This window comes from Natrix helvetica (assembly GCF_964273705.1).
Source record: "Natrix helvetica genome assembly, chromosome: 2".
Lineage (NCBI taxonomy): Eukaryota > Metazoa > Chordata > Lepidosauria > Squamata > Natricidae > Natrix > Natrix helvetica.
In genome coordinates, this window is record NC_138552.1 from 177,931,474 (window position 1) to 177,956,465 (window position 24,992).

Below are 24,992 nucleotides of genomic sequence, written 5' to 3' on the forward strand. Positions count from 1 at the left end.
ATTTATGTTACAGAAATGAGTATAACGGGAAGAGTATAGGAAGTCAAATGCAGATTTTTTTAAAAAAAATAAACCAAGATGGGAGAGGGAAATTAACTAAAAATATAAATAAATACCCAGTAAGAACATTGGATGGCTTGACTTGAACAAGTTATGAGCACCTCCCACCCACACTTTAAAATAGGAAGACAAATGTGCTTGATGGTTATTTCTTATGGCTGCCAAGATGGCTTATTTTTATTCTTCATCTATGGAAGAACTGAAATAATGCTTTAAGACTACCTTTAGTGTGTGTGAATAATTATATACCTTCCCAGCATTTCAGCTTCTCCAGATTTGTTATTTCCATTACAGTTGCTGTGTGACATTGGAAAGTTCCACTGTTGAGCAATAAAATGTACAGCAATCTAGAGAACACTGAGCACTTTTTAATCCCTCCCTACCCTTGCCTTGTTCAGAGAGGACATCTACCAAACACATTCTCTTAGAGAGGCACATATGACTTCACAGTAACTGTGTTGCTTAAGGCCTTAGTTTGCTCAGAGCCAGGCATCACAGCAAGCCTATGGATACTCATTGGATTATTGTTGTTAGTTGCAAAGTCATGTCCAACCCATTGCAACCCATGGACAATGTTCCTCCAGGCCTTCCTTTCCTCTACCATCTCCTGGAGTCCACTTAAGCTCACACCTACTGCTTCGGTGACTCCATCCAGCCATCTTATTCTCTGTCACCTCCTTCTTTTTCCATCAATCTTTCCCAGAATTAGGCTCTTCTCCAGTGAGGTCTTCCTTCTCATTAGGTGGCCAAATTATTTGAGTTTCATCTTCAGGATCTGGCCTTCTAAAGAGCAGTCAGGGTTGATCTCCTCTAGGTTTGACTGGTTTGATCGCCTTGCAGTCCAAGGGACTCACAGGAGACTTCTCCAGGACCATAGTGCAAAGGCCTCAATTTTTTGGTGCTCAGCCTTTCTTATGGTCCAACTTTCACAGCCATACATTGCAACTGGGAAAGCCATAACTCATTTAATACCTGGTTCTAAAGATAAATTTCAGATCAGGTATGTTCCTCATATGGTTGTGTTGACTGTAGTGGCTTACTTGATGTGTGAGAACTTCAGTGGGAGAAAGTCCAAATTTGGCTGTATATATTGACTTGTTTTTATTCTTCCAAGTCGTAAGAATTCATTGTTATGGGAGAAAGTCACACATTTCAAGATTCATAATTTTTTATTCATCAATAAAAAACATGCTTAGCTTTATTTGGATAGCTGCTGACTTATTGAAAGTTGCACTACTTTGTCGGTGATACTTATTTTTCTTTTAAAAAGTCCTGAAGGATATTGAAGGTTTTGCCACTAACAATATATTGTTTTTTTCCTTACTGCATCCAATTAGATTGTCTAGCAGTCAAGCTTGTAAGTGATGACATCTTTCAGACATTAAGAGCCTAGAAGACTGATTGGGGGTATATTTTGTTCTATTTAGTGTTTTGATACAGATGCTGTCCCTTAGTAATCTTGTCAAAGCAGAGTGTCAGGTATCTGCTTCTAAGAAAAATGTCACTTTTCTTGGGTGTCTAGAATATAGTCTCATACTCTATTTGTAGTTTCTCTTCTCGGATTCAGAATTAGCAGTTGTGTTCTTTGCCTTCCTAATTTTGGGATATCAAACACACCAGCTTAAATATAGAATCAGACCTGGATTGTGATATTAGTCTAAGACAGAGGTGTCAAACACAAGACTCACTGGGTACTTAAATCCAGCCCATGTGGCTGGCCTGGAAATATGAAGAAATTGGCCCGCAGTGCCTCTGGCAGCTAAAACGAACTGCATGAACTCCCCCGTCTCTTGTTTTCACTCTCCATGGCCTCCTGCAGCACTCTGCTGGCCGAAAAATGGGCTTAAGTGGCCAGAAATGGGCCATGTGGCCCGTTTTCGGCTAGCAGAGTGCTGCAGGAAGCATCTGTCCTGCCCTCCTCACCTCTCTGCCCCAGCCACTAGCCTGCAGAAGGGAACTACAATGCTGATTCGGCCCTCAAAGAAATCCAGTTTGACACCTCTGGTGTAAGACAAAGTTAATTGAGTAATTCACAGTTGCAGAATCTCTGATATGCAACAGCTGCGAGTTTACAGGTAACCCTTAACTTACAACCATTCATTTAGTGACTGTTCAAAGTTAAAGGGCACTGAAAAAAGTGACTTGAGATCAATTTTCCCACTACTGTTGAAGCACTCCCATGATCATGTGATCAAAATTCAGATGCTTGGCGATTGGTTCATATTTATGATGCAGTTGCAGTGTCCTGAGGACACTTTTGTGACCTTATGACAAGCAAAGTCAATGGGGAAGCCAGGTTCAGTTAACAAACTTAACTGTTACTAGCTTAACAACTGCAATAATTCAGTTAGTAACTGTGGCAAGAAAGGTCCTCAAATGGCGCAAAACTCTCTCACTCAGAAACAGAAATTTTGGGCTCCAAATTTATGGTTGTAAGTCCAGGACTACCTGTATGATTTCTGACTGACAGTCCCAATGCCTGGAATGTTATGAGGGTGATGAAGTCACAAATACTGTGACTTCCATACCTCTTACAAACATCAGGATGTAACAACATAAGGGTGGAATTTGCATCATGAACTCACTACCCATTTCTGACCATCAATTCCTGCTGCTGCTGCTGCTGCTGCTGCTGCTGCTGGTTGAGTGTAAGTCAACATGATATGTTGAGCTATTCTAGTAAGAGGATGGAGTTGGTAGCTTGCTTCTCTCTCCTGTGTGACTTTTATTATGACCCATAAGGTAAAGCATGTCATATACAGTTAGATATATTCTATTTGCACTTAGTATACACAAACACAAACCTCAAAAGCAACAGGATGCTGAGATTTCAGATTCTGGTACACCTAGTTGACTAACTTTGCAGGTTATGCTGGTTCAGTTTCTCTTAAGATTCAATGTTTAGTTGAATGTTGCCATTTTCTTGAATGATCCTCCCAGGTGCACAGTTTTACCTGCCACTTATTTAATTTTATTTATTTTTTATTTGACAAGTGCTTGTATCTAAGTACAGTAAAAAACCTGTGATCTTCCTAGCATATTTTAATCTTTTTGTCTTATATATATAAGGATGGGATAGATGTGCCACAGGGACTGCAAATACCTTCATAAGAAGCTGTTGCTGTCATAGTTAGATCAGGAATGAAAGTGGAGCCAGCAACATCATACATCAAGGTGGATCCCCCCCCCAAAGAAATCTCATTCCATGTTGAAAAGGGAAACTTGTAATTTTCCTCTCCCTCTCTCTCTCCCTCCCTCCCTCATCACTGTTGTCTGAAAAAGCCATTGGCTACCAGTTACATATAAGCTATTTTCACAGAATACTTAACAATCCTAGCAGCAGCTACATTTGCAAGTATGTTAAGCCTGGTTCTTCTTCTCCTTCTTGTTATTATTATTTTGCAAATCTCTGGTCAGGGGATTACAAGTCAGTGAATTGTGAAAATCCACAAAATATTTTATTCCACCTCCCAGTTCCGCCACTTTCTTTAAAAGTTTTAAATGTGTTATAATTGGACCGTGATTCAAAAGTTTGTTGGAAAGGATAAGCATCTATGATGATGATGATGATGTTATCAATTGATCGGTGTCCAGCTCTTGGTGATTCTATGGACCAGGTTTTTTCCACATCTTCTGATCTTGCACTGCTTTTTTGAAGTGCAGGCATCTATATATTTGATATATTTGAGCTGAATGCACTATTGGGTCCATGCCAGACAAAATGTCTCTCCAAAGTAAATTAACCTATTGTAAATGAACTCCTTTTCTCATTCTTAAATCCCTCCCCCTTAATTTAACTTCTATTTTTAAACATTCATTTTAAGCTCTACTATTTGCATTTTGAGCCCAAAGTTTCTGTTTCTAAGTGAGTGAGTTTTGCCTCATTTTGCTCCCTCACCTAAAATATTACACTTAAATTAGTTTCAAATTCTGGTGATTCTGATCAAATTGGGTCTTTAAAATTCCTGTTTGACCATAGCATAGTCCTTCTTACCTTTTTTCTACCTATATAGCTGTATAAGGCAATATTTTGAGGACAGGACCTATTAGTAATTTTGACAGCATGCTGTAGAAATAGTCACAAAATGGCTGCACTCATTGATCAAAGGAATAAGTTAGCTGAAGCATTTTTATATGCACTCAGGGGCCCTAAGGCATTCTTTTAGCTGAGCAGGATGTTAAAGAATGGATCTTCATTATTCTTGTTGCATATTTGTTTATTATTATATTTGCTGGGAGGAAATTAGGGAAAGGACCTCAGAATTCTCTGTTGTTGCATGGCATAATATTCTCTGAAAACCAAACAGAACAGGACCAAATTTGATATGGGAGGAGAAAGGGGGGAAATATTAAAAAGCGGACTGCAGTTTGGGGCTTCAAGGAAAAACATCACACTCACACACTCAGCACATTCTTAGGGAAGAAACAACTCAAAATTCCGTTGATTGTGCTAAGCCTGCACTTTCTTGGTCACATGACCTAGAGTGCAGAGTATGGTGCCAACCATGTATTTCCCACATAAAACCACAGATGCAACATTTATGGTACAGAAATGAAAGACAACTATTAGCAGAGTTGAAGACAATCACCCTGTTATTCTTTGACTTAAGGAACCAAAAGGATTGGGCCAGACCTGATTGCTTTTTAGAACAAACAAACAAACTACTTGTTGGAACAAAGACAAGATTAAAAACAACAAATAAACATGTTCTCCATTGAGAAATACTGCCAATCCTATAGAAGAGATCTATGAATAAAAACTTAAAAACTCATGCCTTGCAACTTTTATTTATCTTATAATTTTATTGGATGCTAGAGCAGTGATCATAGCATAGTGATCATAGCCTAGTGATCTTCTTACCTTCTGGCTAAAGTTAATTCTGCTTCCTAAAGGTTTGGCCCCATTGGTATTTAGAGATGGTTTTAAATTATCATGGCTTAAAAAAGCTTTTGATAAAATTCCGGGAGCAGGGGGAAATGCTAGAGCAATGGATTTGGGATTTAGGTCTCCAAACAAGCTTAAGTAAAGTGTCACCCCACAATATTTATCATTTGCTTCTAAAAGGGTTTGCTCCAACTCTTATTTATCACCTACAGTATTCCAATTTTGAAATTGATTTTCACTTTAGCCAGGTATTGGATACTTCAACCTCAGCAGTCTTTCTTGAACATTTTAAGGGTACTCCTATGTATAACCTTTGGTTATGTCCAGGTGGTGGTGGTTCAGTAGAACTCTAATCCATATCGTACACTGTTTCCTATATAAGAATTCAAGACACTCTTTTATATCCTGTATTAAAGAAATTTAAGGGAGTGTGATTTCTATTTAATGTTACTACTTTCAGACAAGGATTCAAAAATAACCTTTCATGCCAGTTTTCTGCTCCAATTCCATGACATGCCACCCCATCACTTAATTTTGGAACTTCTTAGAATAGTATTTATTTGGATTAATTTTAGTAACTTTGTTGCTAATTATTTTTGGTTCCATTATACTGTTTTATTTTTGTTATATGCATGCGTGCACACAGAAGAATATAATTCCTTTTTATTAGATATTTTGCTTGTATTTGGCCTTAGGGCTGTAATAAATGTGATTTTATATTTACCTTATCAACTTTTCTGTTGAATGTAACAACAGAACTGTGAAAATCCTTCAAACACTTGTTTTCCCATGCAGATGAAACACCTCTCTTAGCAGCTTCATCTTTTCCAGAATTTTTTTTTTAAAAAAACCACATTGCAAAATCTTTCTTCTGAAGGATTTGCAGTTTTTTGTCTTAGCTTTTATAGGCATTCTGTATTATCTTCCCTCATAACTTTATAGAATTTGAATCTTTTTAAGACTTCTGGAACTAATTCTAAATCATCTTATATCCAGCAGCAATATGATATAAGCAGATCTTACAAACTATTGTTCAGAGCTGCTCAATACACTAGCGAGTCATTGGGTCTGTGACCCCCACTGCATACTGTCATATGCAAGATAGAAAGTGCGAGAGGGAGACTGTGCTTTGGGTAGAATCTAATTAGATGAAAAAATGATACAATTATATATACACTATATCATGTTTTATATCGTTTCTCCAGAAATATGAATTTCTATGCAATCCATTTTTCTCCAAAGCTGCTGGTAATATGAAAAAAAGTAAATGCAAACAAAGCATGATATAACTGCCTTATCCTCCTAATTACTGAAATTGTATTGTGGTCTCAATTATGAGTAATGTATAAATTAATATATAGGTATTATTCTTGAAGTATTCCATGTCCTGAGAATTATGATAAGCATGCTGATAGTACCCCAAGTGGCTAATTTTCTACGAGAAATAGGTCCTATATCAGATCAATTCTAGGATACCCATTCAAATAGGAATGTGTTCAAATTCAAATTTCATTCCCATTTGAATATAGCCTTATCAGATCAGAAAGAGGAAACACAGTTACATTCATAGCAGTCAAACATAAAGAAAAAGTTTTGTTCTTTTGGGGCAAGTGTGACAATTTCCACCAAACTGCACTGCACTCACTTTTTTTTTTTTTTTTTTTGCAATCACACAAACTCTATTAGCTACTGAATCTATATAGGAAGATAATTAGAGGTGTAAATTTGCAAGCAAATGGCACAAGCTAAAACAATTATAGCCAATGGAACTGTTGTAATCAAATGAAGTGAGATTAGAACTATAGCCTTAGGCCCGATCCACGGGCAGAGCAATAAACCAATGAGAATAGTTCCTCTTGTGCAAATGCTACTCATGATAGGCCCAGCTGTTAACATCAGTATAATTTGTCTTTTGGGGATTTATAGAGAGAATGGAACCTTTGAATCCGCACATATACCCCATTCCTGCTCCCAAGCAAGCAACTGCCATGATGGTTGGCATCCTCTCTAATTGCTCCATGTTTAGCTGTTACCTAAATTCCCCCCCCCCCCCAGTGACATATATGAGAATATATTTGCATGTGGTCTGTGGGAATCAACACAGATCATGAATATAAACTTATTTCTGTATGTGCTTCGGGTTTACTTGTATCTAAGCATAGGCTGTTGAAATCAATTATGTAAGTAATATTTTAAATGAACCAATTTAACCAATCTACAAAATGCTCATATCTATACATTAAGAACACAACAGCTATTCTCAGTTTAATAGTAAATTATCAGTTTCCCCTATACCTAATGAGGAATTATGACATCTAGAGAAAGCTATAAAATGCTGCAGTTGCTATATAGACAGACAATGACAAATAACCCTTATTCACAGTTATATTTCCAAAAATATATTTACAGTCTATTACAAAGATTACAAATGGAAGTGTCTATGTAATGGGGTTATGTTAATTCAAATATTTTTGTTTATCCTTTTTACATATTTCTTTAACAAAGGGTGAAAGAAGAAAAAATAGCATAATCAAAATTATTATTCTAACAAAATAAATAAATAAAACAACAAATAAAATATTGTACAGTGCTGTAAAAGGAAAAAGAAAATGGGAGGAAGGGCAAATTATCTATTTGAATTCTTTGTAACTATCTTTGGTCCTAAACGTGGGAAAACACATTATATAGCACTGAAAAACATGTTCCTTTTTGTGATGCTCTGTTAAGTAAAATAGAAAAATATAGTGCATTTTCAATGTATTCAGAGCTCACTGCACATAAATGTGTGTACAAAACAAGACAGTATAAATAAAATGTACAAGTTTTACAAAGGAACATTTACAGGGTTATTTTTTTTTCATTTTTTTCTTTTTGTGGATGCCCACATTATCAAACAAGTCTTAATTTATATGACTGATCCCTGGGATCTTTCTCTATGAAAACCAATAGAAGCATCCCAGTTCTCTTTGGAAGTACAGCTATTCACTGCTGGGTAGCTCACGATTTTCATATTTTTGACAGCACTAGTCACCTGTTTCATATATAGTCCTGCGACACACTTTGTTATTGCTTATGGTAATTATATATTTCACTCAACTCAAGTACACATATATTAAATTAAAACTGGTATTTTTTTTAAAAAAGGGGTTCTCTCACTCAACAATCGTCTTTCAGTAAGAAATTCTGAATGCATGTGCCTAGAGCAGCTCATTAAAACACACACACGCACACACACACACACGATGAAATATTGAAGTGCCACTTGCCTTATATTCCTACACCTGTAATAGAAAATCCAAAGGCACCATCTGACAGGAACATGTCCCATGCAAGCCCTGTTATCTGTTGTCCATTTGTCATTCATTTCATTAGAGCTTGCACAAGAGAATTGCAATCCAGAGAATGATGGGTAGACTTGGGGCCCATGAGATCCTAGGACTTTCAGAGCATGGTTACATTTTTGAAATCACATTCATTTCAATGTGTATGACTTCCTCGTTCTGAACTGGGCTTGTCTCTAAGTGTGAACCAGAGAAAGATATGTATACCTGGTGTCAACCCTGGTGTTTTGATTTCATATGGGTTGTTACTTGGAACCTGACATCTGGCTTGTACATTTTTATTAGCAACACTGGTAAGGTTTATGTGAATTGCTACAGACTGGGTTCCTGCCATTGCTTGCCACCACAGACGAGATTGTCTATGACAAGGAAAGCAATCTAACAATGAGGTTATCTGCCTACCCACATTTCAAACAGTATGATTGATAGAAGTATGGACAGAAAATAAGCCCTAGCTGATAAAAACAGAGTGTTATACACCCACCTGAATGCAATTTCTTCTGAATTTATATGCAATGTAGGAAAGCCCACTCTTCTCTGGATTGCATCCTCACATTTTTACTTCTGCAAGAGGGACTACATTCATCTTAATCTCATATTAGCCATATGCTTATTATTTCTCCTAGACCTTCTAATGTACATTGGTGAAAAAATAAAAAGATACCCAATCCCCTGCAAGAACAAACACCCAATGTGCTCTGATTAAAAGGCTAAGCAACACTATAGTACTTGTACTTGTTCTGTTTATACACCTACTGTACCATCAATCATTCCGTGAAAGGGCTTCAACCCATTTAAAGTTGCAGTTGTACAGCTTCCTTTAACCCAGGCAACCTACTAAAACCATCTTTCAAACCATTTTTTAAAAAGTGCCTAGGCATTTTTAGGGAACATTATTGCTAGGTTCACCATTTTATTCATTTCCTGTTTAAAGAAGAGTGTGTGATTTACTTATACAAAATTATTTTAAAAAATATCAGAACTCTTGGCAATGATTTTTTTCTTTCCTGATTTCCTGCCAATTAGCAAACCACATCAAGGTGGTGTGGAATAAACAGACAAAAATAGATGCCAAAATTACAAAAAGAAAAAAAATCCTGGCCAACCCTGCTTCACCCACCCAGTAGCTAGCCATACACATTTCCCTGTTACACTTCTTGTGGCTATAGAAACTTGTACAATCTTTAAAAACTCCCCAGTGTAAATGATGTGTCATATGCTTAGCACTAAGGAGGTCCAAAGATATAAATGCAACACTAAAAGAAGATCCATATGAAAAAGGAACACAACTGATTTCTTAAAACAAGTTTGAAATGAAAGTTTTAAGGAAAATATTTGTTGACTTTTAACAATATCATGATTTTTATCTGACAAATATATTCTTTCTTTTAAAATCCTTTATATACACTTTAAAAAGTCCATTAGATAAAAAGGAGGTTAGAGAGTTCAAGGTGTTCGTAGGTGTTTCAGGTAGTACTTTGTTTATTGTCACTTCTTTTGTTGCCGCCATTAGTAGATCTGTTTTCCCTTTTTAAGTAACTTTCTGGTGGCACTTAGGAGTTCAAGTCTGTAGGTGCTTCTGGTGGGCCTTCTGTCACCTGCATGAAGGCTCGTGTCTTCCAGCAGCACTTCATGAAGACTGAAGGCTGGCACTGTTCTCTCAAGTCTGTCCCCTCCCTTGGAAGGGAGAAATGTCTCATCACACTTGGATGCCCGTGCCATGCAAATGTAACATTTGTGCTCTCATAGTCTGAATGCTGCTCATGATTTTCTTTTGATGGCCAACCAATGTGATTCCTAAGCTCATTATGTCACTATGGGGAGGGAGGAAAATTCAACATTAGTAACTTTCAGTAGAGGGGAACAGAAAAGAAACAGCAACACAGATACAACCAAATGATGTTCAATGCATTATCAGCATGCCTGGCTTTTTCACTGAAAAGCCAGGCATACATGCACAGTGCTTTCTGATGACATAGACTATGGAGAGTAAAAATAAAATCTTAAAAATTGCTATTATCTTCCATTAATTGGCAAGGGTATATGTTCCAAGGAGATAACATGACCCCCTGCAGGAAAGGTCGTATATCTCTTAGGATATTAACTATAGCTATTGCTTTTCTTTTTCAAAGGGAGAGAGAGGAAGCACAATCTTAACATTTTATAATTTTTATTTAGACTTAAAACTCTCCCTGACAATCGTCATACAGAGTAGCACACTGAGATATTTAATGTCCTCAAGTCACATTGCTCTGAAGCGCAACTTTCTTTACTCCTTGTGTGGTTGTCAATATGAACATTGAAAATGCCTCAATATGAAGCACTTGTTTGCATAAAAAAACAAGAAACAATCATAAGAATCTGGTTTATGCTTAGAAGGGGCTACTTTTGGTCAATGCTGTCTTTAACCATACTGAAGTCCTTAACTAGCAAGAAGCAAGCACCCCAAATGACAATAGTTTCTAATACCCTGCAAAGTCAAACTCTCATTTATAATAGTTAAACAGATATTAGCAAGGGACCAGAATTTTCTGTGGTACTTTTCCACCCCCCTCTTAATAGAAGGCTGAGTAAGGTGTTAATTAGGTGACTAAATCTTGGGGATCTTCTTAATACATAAATTTTATATAACCTGGCCAAATATTTCTGGCCAAATCTTCTCTGCCAATTAAAAGAGACAAAGATAAGCAGAAATAGGTAATATAAGCATACAGTTCACTTACTCAATAGTCATCCTGGCTACTGTCTCAAGGTTATTGTAACCCGCAGCAGAAAAATTATCCTTGTATCGTTCCATCTTGATTGCTTGCAACCATTCTCCTACAGAGCAAAATGTTGTGAAATCAGGGGTGTTCTGGTCCAGGAGAGGGCTAATTGGTCTAGGTTGAATGAAAAATATTGTTTCAGATAAAAAGAAACATAATTCAGTATTTGTTACCATCTAGAAATATAATCAATCTAAAATGTAATAATAAAAAGCAAAAGGCCAAGAAATGCTTGTTAAGCATGTACAAACTTATATTGCTGTGTAACATTCTAGTAGACTATTAATGCTTTAGAAGTGGGTCTGGTACTCCAGTGCTTACCTGCTGTTTTCTCCTTTCCTTTCCTTTCTCGTTTTTATGTAAATTGCCCAGCTATCTTTATCCCTCTTACTTTTCATCCCCATAAAATTGTTAGTAAATTGTAGCTACATCTGGTCAACAATAGTAATAAAGGATTTTATCTGAATCTACCGCTGAGTTACAATCATAGAAGTCATCTAAAAGTTTTAGATGTTTCAATATTTATAACAAAATAAAATCATCTTTGTTTTAAATAATGAAAAATAGAATAATAAATGTAAAGTAAATATAGTTGCTTCTTATCCCTCAACACCTGAAATGAATAAAAGAGAAAGAGAAAGAGAAAGAGAAGGAGGAGGAGGAGGAGGAGAAGAAGGAGAAGGAGAAGGAGAAGGAGAAGGAGAAGAAGAAGAAGAAGAAGAAGAAGAAGAAGAAGAAGAAGAAGAAACTTATTTAAAATCGTATACTACAATAAGTGTTCTCCTTGAAGATCAGGCTTAATTTTGCACATGTCGATCAATGTAAGATGAAACTTTTATTTAAAATAGATGACTATATCTAATATAATACAGTGATGGGGATAATGCATGTTTCTGATATCTATTTAGGTAGAAAGTACAAATATAATTGCTTCACTAGTGGTAGAATCCTTTTCTTGCTGAGACTTTGAAAAAGGATGCAAAAGAGGTATTAAGCAATAATCAATTATCATCAATGAAAATAATATGTTCAATATATTTCTCTTTGTATATATGTGTGTACTTGTGTGTATTATTGAAGAAAAGTCAAGCTTCAATAGTTCGGAAGCAATAGAAAGTCATGATGGAGTTCGTACTGCAGGGAATTTTGTGTGTGTGTTTGAGGGGTGTTCTATTTGGAACATGGCTCCTAAGAAACCATTATAGCCTTCTCTACCTCATCCTGGAGGACTGTGAAAACATCTAGATAGGAGACTTGTACCTCATGGGTATGTTTTTTGATTTATGATCCTTGGACAAGATATTGTGGATATTAGCAGCTCTAGAATATCATTCTACAACAGGCCTGCTATTTTTTTTTTTACAGGTGAGAGATTCTCTTCAGATCATTATCAGCCTAATTTACAACTACGCTGTCCTAGCATCTGTTAGCTGATTTACAACCAAGCTAATAAAGCCATTGGAAATATGCTAATTGTTTCCTGCTTGTCTGGCATTCAGTCTAATGCAGGACTGATCAGTACCAGCCCCGCTGGCTCAATAGCACCAGTAATAGGCACCAATATAGCTTCACTGAGAGAAAGAAGAGCTTTTTTTTTTTGGACAAGACATGAGCTTGGCCTAGTGCTATGAAATGTCTAATAGAACTTAGGAATGTGAAGGCTGGTGCATAGCTGTTAGAGGAGAAAGCCAGGGATATTACAGGAAAGATTCCTGAGTTATGGGTAGTTAGGGAGAATTGTGAGAAAGGGACTGAAAGTAATACTGCTTTAATTATGCTAGGTATATGTTGAACTGGAGAACAGCCTTGACAGGCTTTCAATATTCCATTATACTACCTTACTAGCAATAAAGATATTTCCAGAAATCCAAATGGTTCTGGTTTTTCGTGCTTGCCAGTGTCACAGTCTTGATAGCGAATGTGCCTCGGAGGAATTTTATTTATTTATCTGTTTATTTCAAGCTAGACACTGTCTGACTCCAATTGACTCTGGGCTGACCACACAATTCTAACAGCCTTCTTGGAGGACAGAAGACTCCTGAGGGTGAGAAAACAATATTTGCAAAAGGTTTCGGTCATATGGTCAGTCCCACGCGTGATTAAGCAGTAGAATTAGAGAAAAGTGGTAGAACAATACATGTAATGGTCTACTGCACTATGTTTTAATCTTTGGCTGTTCGTACGATGTATGGAACCAATGATTCAGAAATATTTTTCCCTGTTTGGAGTTGGAAAACTTTGAACCCTTAATGTTAAATTTAAGATTGATAAGAGCAATGCAGCAGAGACATGAGGAAAATGTATGGGTGGTAGTATAGTTGAGGAGTACCCGATCCCTGGGCCACAGTCCACTACCAGATCGCGGGCTGTTTGAAACCAGGCCTTCGGAGAGATGGACAAGTATATGCACATGAAGCTCCCCTTGTGGGAGTGGAAGGCACTTGCACTTGCATGCAAAGCTCCACTCACTTGAGTGAAGGATATTTGCGATCATGCAAGCACAAGCGCCCTCCACTCAAACGTCCTCTCCTTGAGTGCAAGTGATTGATGCTCACGTGAGTGGAGCTTCATGTGTGAATACAAACACTTTTCACTCACATGCAAAGCTCCATTTGTGCAAGTGGAGGGTACGTGCAAGTGTGCCTGCCACTCAGATGCTCCCCTTTCCCATGCACCAGGATGAGAAGGTTGGAGACCATTGGTCGAGTTGATTGCTCTCTTGAAGAAGTAAGGAAGCCACAAGATAATTTGTGATGCTTTTGTCAACTGTCTGTCTGTCTGTCCGTCCATCCATCCATCCAATTTATTCTGGATGGTTTACAAATAAAGTTAGAGACTGAATCTGCACCCTAAAGCTTGTATCCAGAGAGTGGATCAAAAATTGAAAGGATGGGTTTACAGGGTCTACAGTGTGACACCAAGGCATATAGACACACAGTTCAAATTCACTTGAAGGGGACATTCCTAAGAAAACTGGAGCATATGAAATGGAGCCTCTTTAGAGTTGTTTAGCTAAAGGATGGGTATCTTCAATGGGAAAACAAACTGTTGTCACCAACCACTCTAATGAATTTTGAAGAAAAGCCAAGAAAAGATGAAAATTTTTTTTGGGGGGAGACACACGGAGAGATAAACAATTGTAAAAGAGAAGATGATCAGGTCAAGATGCTCACTGGTCTTTCAGTAGATGGTCTTCAGAGGGAGGCTAATAGCCAAAGATCTCCATGATTTCCAAGCCATCCAGAATTACCTTGAGATAAGATGGGCAGTCTATACATTTTATAAATAAAATAAAACTGTTCTAAAAATTTTATGAAGCCAACCAACCTGGTGGCCAGTACAAAATTTCATTGTAGAAGATTTCAAAGTTCAATTGTGTGTTATGTAAAAATAATAATAATAAATTTTGTCTGCCTGATTCTTCCAGGATTCAATTTCATTCGTTGCCTAGGTCCTAGAATGTTCTGAAGGTAGAAATGGCTTTTCCTTTTCCACTTCTTCTTGTCCACATTATGAATTTATTTTGCACAATGACCATAAAGGCTATACTAGAATAATGATGCGTAATGCACCTCAAACAAACTTCCTCTCTCATTTGTTTCCTTTCTAGACTAAAAAGGCCCAAATGTCACAACCTTTCTTCATAAGGAAGTCGCTGCAGCTCCCTTGATCATCTTAGTTGCTGTCTTCTGAGATTTCTCTAGTTCTATATATCATTTCTGATATACAGAAATATGAAATGTACATGTTTCAGTCGCAGTTGCACCACTGATTTATATTATGGCATTATATGATTGACATCTGTATTTTTTTTCTTATCCCCCTAACATACTGTTGGCCTTATTTTTTTACAGTGGGAGCATATAGTGTTGACTTCACTGAACTATGTTCAACTATTACATTATACTGTAGAGTTATACATAAAGGAAATAATAGAATAGCAAAAAAAGCATCAATTAAAAATATCATTCAGCAAACAAAAAATGCCACTAAATTGTCTAAAGGATGGCAGTGAAAGTCAATAAAAAAGATAAAGGTAAAGGTTTCCTTGTCAGTTGTGTCTGACTGATCTCTTTTCCTTGGCCAAGAGGGCTAGTGTTGTCCAAAGACAATTTCAGTGGTCATGTAGCCAGCCTGGCTAGACACCGAAAGCTCATGGAATGCTGTTATATTTTCCCATCAAAGTGGTACTTATTAATCTTGTGTTTGCATGCTTTCAAACTGCTAGGTGGGCAGAAGCTGGGACAATTAATGGGAACTTACATGTACTATTTCAAAAAATAATTTGGGTGCCACAACTGAGAAGGGCTTTCTGGTTCTACCCAGATATCACAGAACTGGTTCTCTATAGCAAAGCAAGATTAATTGGACAGATTAATTTCACATAAGACAATTTATAAGGCATTCTGGCACCTTATACAATCTCAACCTCTTTTTGCACAGAACATTATATCTAATAGTGCTTTCTATCAGTTTTGAAAAAAAGAATGAATCACGCATCAAATAGGTTTTATATAATTATGTTAAATAAAATTCCATAAACTTTTGTTAAAATAATCAAATTATCACTGTTCCATCCAATTATAGTGCTTCCGTAGACATACTCTTCTGTCCTTTAGTATTTCAAATAGCAGTATTCTGATCTTCTAATTCTGCCCAGAAGGCAAATGGCCACAATTTTACATCAAGTATTTATACTGTTTCAACAGTGGTCTATAAACATATGTTGACGTAGTACATTATGAAGTTAATTAAACAAATCAACAATTATTTGGAGTGAAAAAGGCAAATTCTAAAAAAAAAAAAAAATACTAACAAATGGTTATCTTTATTTTCAAAATGGAATCTGGTCAGATAAAGCTATCATTTTCTCTTGGCTTATGATAAGGAACATCAATATATTGTACCATCACTATAACCTAGATTTAATACCTAGTTTGACCTTGTAAAAGCATCTGGAATATGGAACTTATCCCAAATAATAATGGCGGGATAAAAAAAAATGAAACAAAATAAATAAACAACAGCTGAAACAAAACAAAAAAAGCTGTCTAGAATTTTATCCTACAATTTAGGAATCTAATTCATAACTTACCTACTGCAGGTTCCTAAGGGAGTCTTCAAGCTATTTGGGTTCCGAATCATTTTATCTAGAATGCCCACAATCTGTTCAAACTTTGGCCTTTCTGCACGTTCTTTCTGCCAGCAGTCTAGCATCAGCTGGTGCAGGCCTGCTGGGCAGTCCATGGGTGCTGGCAAACGATACCCTTCTTCAATTGCTTTTATAACCTAATAACAAAACCCGCCATGAGTTTAAATTTTTACAGCTCATGAAGAATACACCAAATTAAGCAAAGTTTTATGAAACGTGTCTTTCAAATAGAACCTACTGTTCTAGCACAAGAATTTCTGTTGTTGTATAATACTGTAAACTTGTTTTTATTGTCCATGTCTATTAAACAGATTATAGTGAAAATCAGGCATATAGTATGCTGAGAACATAGCTGCATTACCCAGTCAAATCAGCAGGAGGGAATAGCAATTAAATTCACCATGGGTGCAACTGAAAAACTGATACATGAGATACTCTTTGAAAGCAATATTTATTTGTCCAAGAGGCTCTTTTTGGCAGTGAAACAAAGCATGATTAAACAGTCTGTGTATACATCTAGGTATCTATAACTAGATGAAAATGAAATGCATGGATGAATGAAAATTAGTGTATAATGGAAAAGAAAAGAAGATGCTTTCCCATGATGACCCTCTCAACAGCAGTCCAAACTAGATGTGAATCTAATCAACAATTGATTATAGGATGTTTGAGTGAACTGTTTAGTATCAAAACATAGTATGGGCCAATATAATTCCTCAAGGATCAGTTAAGACACTATTATTTTTTGCAGCATTGATTTGTTGATGTTGAAGAAAGAAAAAGAAAATAACCAAAACAAAACCAGAAAAGAGGGTCAGAAGAAACTTTTGTTAAGTTCATACAGCACTGATAAGCCAAAGTGTGGTTTTATTAAAAAAAATAACAACACAATGGGCAAAACGGCATTCCGTTGATAAGACAAAAACATCTTGTTCTATAAATTTTTGCAGAAGTCTTTGGGGAAACCCATTATTAGTGGTCTCCTCTGGAATTACAACACAAAGGTGGTGTGAGAGGTAACAAATATAAGCCAAGCATAATTTTTAAGAAGAGTTTTTAGACACTTTTCTGAGCCAATAAGATCACTATTTTAAATGGGAAACTTTATGTGAATAAATTATCAGTAGTAATAAAGAAGGCCTTGTGGCACATTGGCTACATGGCATAAACAATAACCAACAATCCACCTTTCTCCTTCACAATTATTACTTGCTATTTTTCTTACTTTCATTTTGGAAATAATAACATATCAGTTGTGAAACATATAATATATATATATCACTTTAGCACAAATTTAACCAATTTCATTGTATACATGATGTACAATGACAAAAGGCTATATTATACTGTCAATGAATTTAAGGTCCATTCTCATTTTGTTTATTGTTTGGCTAAATAAAATAATCCTTTATTGAACCTTACTTGCATTTTGACAAAAGTTTGCAACTTTGTTATAAATGTGTAATATGCATCTGATAACAGATCATTTACATAAAAATGTATTTGAGCTTCCTGAATAATCCTTTAGGACTTTCAATAAATAATGAGGGAGGATGTTTTTATAGAAATTACCATATAACAATTTATGAGCCATTGTTTTCATGTTTCCTGTGTTGCAAGCGAAATAATGCTCAACTTATCATGTCTTTTCAAATTTTCCTTCAAACTGAATGCAATGCCTCCAAGTAGGCCAATAAAATGTTCTATGGTATGTTGGCATTGTAATCATTCTAAGGTATCTTGCTGACTTAAACATATACATTTGATTTCCCGAGGTGAAAGAGCTGTATTTATGTAACCCAAATCTATATGCCAGACCATATCACAAACACACTATTTAATCACTGACTTGGCTTTTCAATATCCCATTAAAACAAGGAAATCTTAGGAGAGGCTGTAATAACACAGCTCCCCCTCCAACTAGCATTTTTAGATAGATGGAAATTTAGCTGAAAGTACATGGAGCGCTAAACCATTAGAAAGAAACTTTAACTCATGCATTGAAAATAACTACCTACTGTTGTGACTTCACTCTCACAATCCTTGCTTTGAACTGGAGTTGTGTGCAACCTAAGGGGGATCTGAAATAAATCTTTAGGAATGTCAGCTATGGAATTTTTAGTTTCACTTAGTATTTGGGCCATACAACAGCTGTGTTCAGGACTTTGCAAGACATATTTTTATTGCAGCAGAAGTAACGTGAGCACATATGGATTTGGTATATATTACAATAACTATCATTTGTCAGGCAGAATTTAAATGTACTGTCCTCTTTTTTTTTTAATGATGTCTGCAAAACAGCCTTATTGCTGAATGTTGGGAATGTCATTAAGCAATTAGAATAGCTGAAGCCTCTTTATATAGTTGAAATGTCATCAGGGAAAGGAATAGGAAATTGCAATAGGAAAAGAGAGCAATCTGTGGGAAGCGGAAGACAAGGTAGAACATTTTATCTGGAACAAGAGTCTCTCACGTTCATCATTTCCATCATTAAACTTTGTTTCGGCTGCAGAATCATAATTAGATTAAGCAGACTTTGAGAACCAAATTATAGATACCTCCTCCACTTATGAGTGTCATTAAATATAGAATTAAAGTTCTAATTCGTGATGATCATTCGGGGGGGGGCATCTCATGACTACGCCCATTTTTATTATCTTTTTTGGGTGGTTGTAAAGTCAATGGTGCAGTCATTCATTGGGCAGATTGTTTGCGGTGGGAGGTTTTCTTTAAAAATGGAAACTGGAAGTAAATTCTGGGGAAAATGTCATTGATCATGGTCATGTGACCCAGAAATGATGCAAATGACCATAAATGCAGGCTGGTTGCCAAGTGTCCAAAATGCGATCATGTGACGGGCAGTGTACTGGCCATTGGAACTCCGAACCCAAGTTGTAAGTAGCTTCTTGAAACCTTGAATGGTCATTATAGGTCCGGTTGTAAGTTGAGAACTACTATAGTTAAAAGTAGTGTATAGGAAAAGAGAATAAGGATGTTAAGCGAAGTTTCGGGATATTACCAGAGTGGCATGAGGAATGTGAAGAAAAATGAAAAGACAAGAAATGATTTTTGGGAGAAGAAGGGGAAAAAAAATTAAAACAGAAGACAAAAACAAGAAAAAGGAATTCCAAGCATTCCCAGACAGAAAGTGGTCAACTCCTTCAAAATCATCAGCAAAACTGAACTTCCCAGCCAGCACTCCAAAATCCATGCTATACACTCAGCAATACATTTGTATCACTGATCTTGTATCTTGGAAATATAATTATCAGTATTCAACTAGAAAGGGCAACTTATGTACAATAGAACCTTGGGTCGCAAATGCTTCTGACCATGAACAAATTGGGTGCTGACCCAAAAATACGCTGAATGTTTCACTCTGGTTGCAAACACATCCTCAGGTGGCGATCAAACACAGCCACAACAGTTTTCCCTGCAGTGGCAATTTCCCCTTCCATGCCATTTTTTTTGTACCCGCATGCGCAATCAGTCTTGCTTCTGGTCACAACCAAATTGGGTTGCGACCAAAGTCTTGTAATGGATTATGATCAGGACCGGAGGTTCCACTGTATATGTTTGTTTCATTTATGCACCTTTTCTTTGGTGTAGTCTTGTTTAGCCTTGTTTTGTTTTTCCCTTTTTTTTTGGAGTTTGCATTTTAATGTTTTGAATAAAATAAAAAATGATTTAAAAAATATAGTATAAATCACTATAGTATAATACAATACAAGATAGTATAATATGGAAATAGTTCTTCTGCAAAAGAGTAGATAAAGCATAAAAAATACATCACTTTCCTAAAATAATGGAAGCATTTTTTTCAACAAGCAGGAAATATTTTATTTATATGCTTATTAAAATAATTGTGATCTATTTTTTTTCTTTATAATTGGGAAACAATTTGCTTTATTTAGCTATTTACAGAACAAGCAAATAACACAAGCTCAATGCAAAATCTTCAGCAAAAGAAAATATTGATTCGGAGTTTTCTTAGGTTTTTTTTTTTTAAAGATAGGTAAGCTTTGCCTTCCAGCTATCTTATCTTCCTGCCAAACATCTTTTATGTTGAATCTAGTACAGAAGGAAGGTGTCAAAAGGAATGAAACTCTACTAAGTGTCTTGGGAATGTCAATACTTCTTTTTCTCTGCTCCAAGGACTTGTTTGCCCATATTTTGACAGTCCATGAAATCTCTGACACTGAGACCTGTCAAATATTAACAACTTTCATTTTGCCGAAATGACTCATCATTTAGATTTTTTATAAAAGTAATGATGATAAAATTCAACCTTACCCTAACCTTTGATTTCTATCACTCAATTCTTAAGAATTGTTAGAGAAACATTATGTTCATATCTTTTTCTATACAGAATAGTGTTGATTTACAAATAGTGTATTTCCAGATGAAATGAAACTGTATTTGGCAACTCTGATTTGATTTTCACATCATGTAATTATGGTTAAGACTTCAATAATAGCATTGACTTTAATGCAACATGTGATGTCATATCAGATATTACAGAAGGCATTTAATTTCGTTGTACGAGGTGCAATAACAATAAAGTAAACTACTACAGATCCATAATGGCTTCACTTTTGCTGACAAATATCTCTTTCTATGTAATCAGTCCTTTTCCCTCCCCTGCATTATGTTCTGCTTCCACTCTAAGAGAAGAGAGAGAAAAAACCTAACTCCTGCTTGTAGATAAACAGCACGCAGGAGAAGAAGGCTATTCAGCAGCAAATTTATGCAATGAATACACAACTGTTTTCCATCCTCATGGGAAAAAATCAGTCTTGCTTAATATAAATGGACTCAGAGAGAAGCTGGAGGTTTTGTGCAGGTTGTTCATTTTTCAGAAGCTCTATATTACATTCAGCTACAACTATGAGTCATAGTGACTCATACTGTATTTTTGTTCCAGTGAAACAAAATTTAATTAATTGATTAAAGAATTAATTTCTCATCATATTGTCAGATATACAGGTATCTGACAATATGTCCATACCTAGTCACACTGATGCTGAAATGATGGTGTAATTAAAACTCTTCCTTTTTATACTTATATATTTAATCACTTTTTTCTGCTTGTAAACTTGTAGTCATATATTGCCAATCAATAGTAATACCACATAATGTCCCAGTCCCCTCCCCTCCACCTGGAAACAGGCAATTGATCACAAACTGGGCTCTTATGGGCTCTCACTGTTATTCTTAATGTCCCTAGGCTTTGATCAAGCAAAGCAAGTAGTAATTAATAGAATGAAGGACATGGAGTTCCAAGAAGAACTAAATAGGTTGCCTCTCCACAATAGGGACAGAATCAAACAGGGTGTGTGGGAATCGGCAAGATATCTAAATGACCTGATTTTCCCAAAACAAAGAATAGCTTTCTTCAGAGCCAGATTTAACATTCTTCCTTCAGCACTCCTCCAGGGTAGGTATAAGAGAACACCTATAGCAGAACGGGTTTGTATATGGGGTAAAGGAGAAGTGGAAGATAATTCACATGTTCTATTACACTGTGAGCTATACAGAGCTTGTAGGTCTGCACATATTCTCCCCTTATTAGAGAGATTGCCAGGGAGAGCAGACAATTTTTATCTAGGCTTTCTCCTCCAGGACACTAACCCGGTTACCACGTATGCAGTGGCAAAGTTCTGTGCTACTGCAATGTCCACAAGAAAAAGATTGGCTACAGAAGTATAGTTGTCATATTGTACCAATTATCTGGACATATCTCTAACAATCTTTGGACCATTGTATTTATTCCTATACTTAAGAGCGTTGCACCTAGGTAAACCAGGGGGTGACCCGAACAAAATGAAAACATGTGTGTTATTTTCCATTTTTAATGTCAATACTTTTTAATTATATCTTAATGTCAGTACTTTTTAACATATTGTAAAAAAAATGAATGTGTATTGCTGGTATTTGACCGTAATAAAGATTTACTTACTTACTTACTATGTCATAGTCCAGTGCTCACTAATGAACTGATAATTTGCTTTATAAATACGAAATTAAGTTATTTTAGGATTATATATTGTATTTTTGTAGAATATAGACTATTGTAATGGACTGCTGATTTGCAGACAGAAATTTCACTTATTCCTGATATCTGCTTATTTCTCTACATAGAAAAATAGAATATAATTAGTATGTTTCATGATGGGTCATGATCCAATGAATAAAAAAGAAAAAAAATGCACTGATATCTTACATAAATCTAGAGTTTTCCAAATGTTTTAAGTGCATTTATTATTTCTTACATTTCTCTCTGTTATTTATTCATAATTTTTATTCTACCTTTTCTCTAAAAAGCTCAAAGCAACATATTCGGGATTATCCGTCATATGATCCTATATGTGAATTAACTTACAGTAAAAGAAAATGATTAAATTAATTAAATTTAGTCTAATTCTTGTGAAATTGTTGGTGAAATGGCAACTTGAACCTGGCCTTTTAATATTTCATATAATGACATCTCAGCCACTGTTTTCATAAGAAAGGTATGTAATAAAGTACCTTTCAAATTCTTTGGACTAGAGTTTCAATAATCCTTGATGGATATTAACTGAAAATATAGTGATAGCAATCTTAGGTATCTATATATTATATTCCTGATTTTAGTTTTATAGACTTAATATATTTCAAATATGTAAATAAGATGAAATACAGTCCAATTCAATACAGAGTATGAAAACTGCTAAGCAAATTGCATAATGCTTTAATTCCATTTTCTGGCTCAAAATTTGTATACAACTGACTTAAAATATGGCTAGAAAGTATGAATTTTCTTACTTGACTGGTCCTCCTACCTATTTATCTAGTTTTAAACTGTTTATTCTTTATCTTGCCAATTAGCATCTATAATATTCAACTGCTCAAACCAGAATGGAAATACTTTGATGTTTCTTTTAGACTATTCTTTGATGGATTTCTAACAGAATTGTCCTTATATTCAATCTATTCCACGGGTGGAAGTAAACTATTATATTCAAGAAGATTAAAAAAAACCAGAAAATTATGTATAAAAGTTAACTTTCCATAAATCCATTATGAATCTTATCTGCTGATAAGAGATAAGAATGTCCTTAGTATAAAGTGCTTCAAATGAACACACTAAAGAAGCATGTTGGGCTAATAAAAAAAAATGCAATACCTGCAACAGTTCACACATTCATTTATAAAGAAGGCCAAACTATTTTGTAGTTCAGAAATTTTCCCGATCTTGACTATAAGGTCAGGCACTATTATGCTTAAAGTTTTGATAAGAGCAAGGACTCTTTCTTACTGCATTGAAGTCTATTTTGTGTAAGGAGTAAGCATCTTCAAAAAACATTAGTCACAAGGAGTCCACAGAAAAGGACCTACAAATGCTTTTATAAGATCTATATTGGATCCTATAAAAACAACTTCTAATCTACACCTGCATAAACAAGCCTGAGGCTAAGATTTAGGGTGAGGAGTTGACTACATGTTTTCGTTTTCTTATTTTGTAAAGAAAAAAAAAGACAGATTCAACCCTATGACTAAATATAGTAAGAAGGTGTGAACTAAGTTATCTTATTTCATGTTAGAATATTTTTTCTTCCATTTATATATTATTTTGTTTGAAGATAATGGAAAACCAGCCACAATTCATTCTAGAACACAAATGTGTGGGATGAAAGATTCACTCCTTTCCTCACTTGTTATTTTTAAATAGCTCTATTATTTCGTTTATTTGTTTTCTGTATTATTTACTGAATTTGGCTGCTTCTCTATGTTGGGGATCCAAAGTGCTCTTAGAACTATAAAATATATATGACTAAGAAAAGTTCTCACAACTAGCTTCAGGTATCCTACTAATCAACTTCTGAATTAACATGTTCATCAAACTGTAATTTGCCTTTGGATTTCATAATTCTTTGAATTTTGTAATATAATTAGTGGCTCAATAATATTGATATAAGTATAGGTGGAGACTAAAAAAATAATAATAGAAAGATATCCTCTGAGGACAAAGAATCTTCATAAACCTGTATTTAAAAACAGAGCTTCATAAATATTTTAGTTGGATGTAGAATAGAATATATAAACTTTGGGGTACATTGAATTGTCTAATGACACACAAAAAAGTTTCATTTATTTTCCAGATGTTTGTAATAGAAGAAATAAAGCCTAAAAAAATCATTTATCTATGTTTGAACAACCTTGCTATACCTTTTGTTTTCTAATTCTTTTTGTCGATCTATCTGTCCTTTCTAAAAACTACTTTATGATTACCGTATTTTTTGAAGTATAAGACACACTGGAGTAAAAGACGCACCAAGGTTTTGAAGAGGCAAATTTAAAAAAAAGTAAGTAGGTAGATAGAGGGATAGGGAGGGAGAGAAATACAGTAGGTAGGTAGGGAGAGAGAGAGTAGGTAGGTAGGCAGGTGGATAGAGGGAGAGAGAGAGATAGAGAGAGAGAGAGAGAGAGAGAGAGAGAGAGAGAGAAATACAGTAGGTAGGTAGGTAGAAAGAGAGAGTAGGTAGGTAGGTACATAGAGAGAGGGAGAGAGAAATACAGTAGGTAGGGAGGGAGAGAGAGAGAGTAGGGAGAGAGAGAGAGAGAGGGAGAGAGAGAAATACATTGGGTAGGTAGGTAGGGAGAGAGAGAGAGAAGGTATGTAGATGTTTCCAGGTGTATTTATCCATGTGCTGGAGAAGGAAATCGCTGACAACCTGCAGCACCTAAGACTTGTTTCTGCTGGCACAGCACTTGATCAATGTAATTCTCATCAATCACTCTAACTAAAG

General features: G+C 35.6%; 1 protein-coding gene across 4 annotated transcripts in view; it reads right to left on the reverse strand.

Annotated features, from left to right (window-relative positions):
* Window positions 1–9,589: 9,589 nt before the first annotated feature.
* EPHA7 (EPH receptor A7) overlaps window positions 9,590–24,992 on the reverse strand; it is a 181,405-nt gene continuing 166,002 nt past the window's right edge. For all 4 annotated transcript variants that reach the window (XM_081940978.1, XM_081940977.1, XM_081940980.1 and 1 more), the window contains 3 exons: window positions 16,147–16,340; window positions 11,010–11,165; window positions 9,590–10,100 (listed from right to left, as the gene is read on the reverse strand). In XM_081940978.1, the coding sequence (XP_081797104.1) occupies window positions 9,986–10,100; window positions 11,010–11,165; window positions 16,147–16,340 (465 nt within the window). In that variant the 3' untranslated portion in view covers window positions 9,590–9,985. The remainder of the gene's footprint in view (window positions 10,101–11,009; window positions 11,166–16,146; window positions 16,341–24,992) is intronic.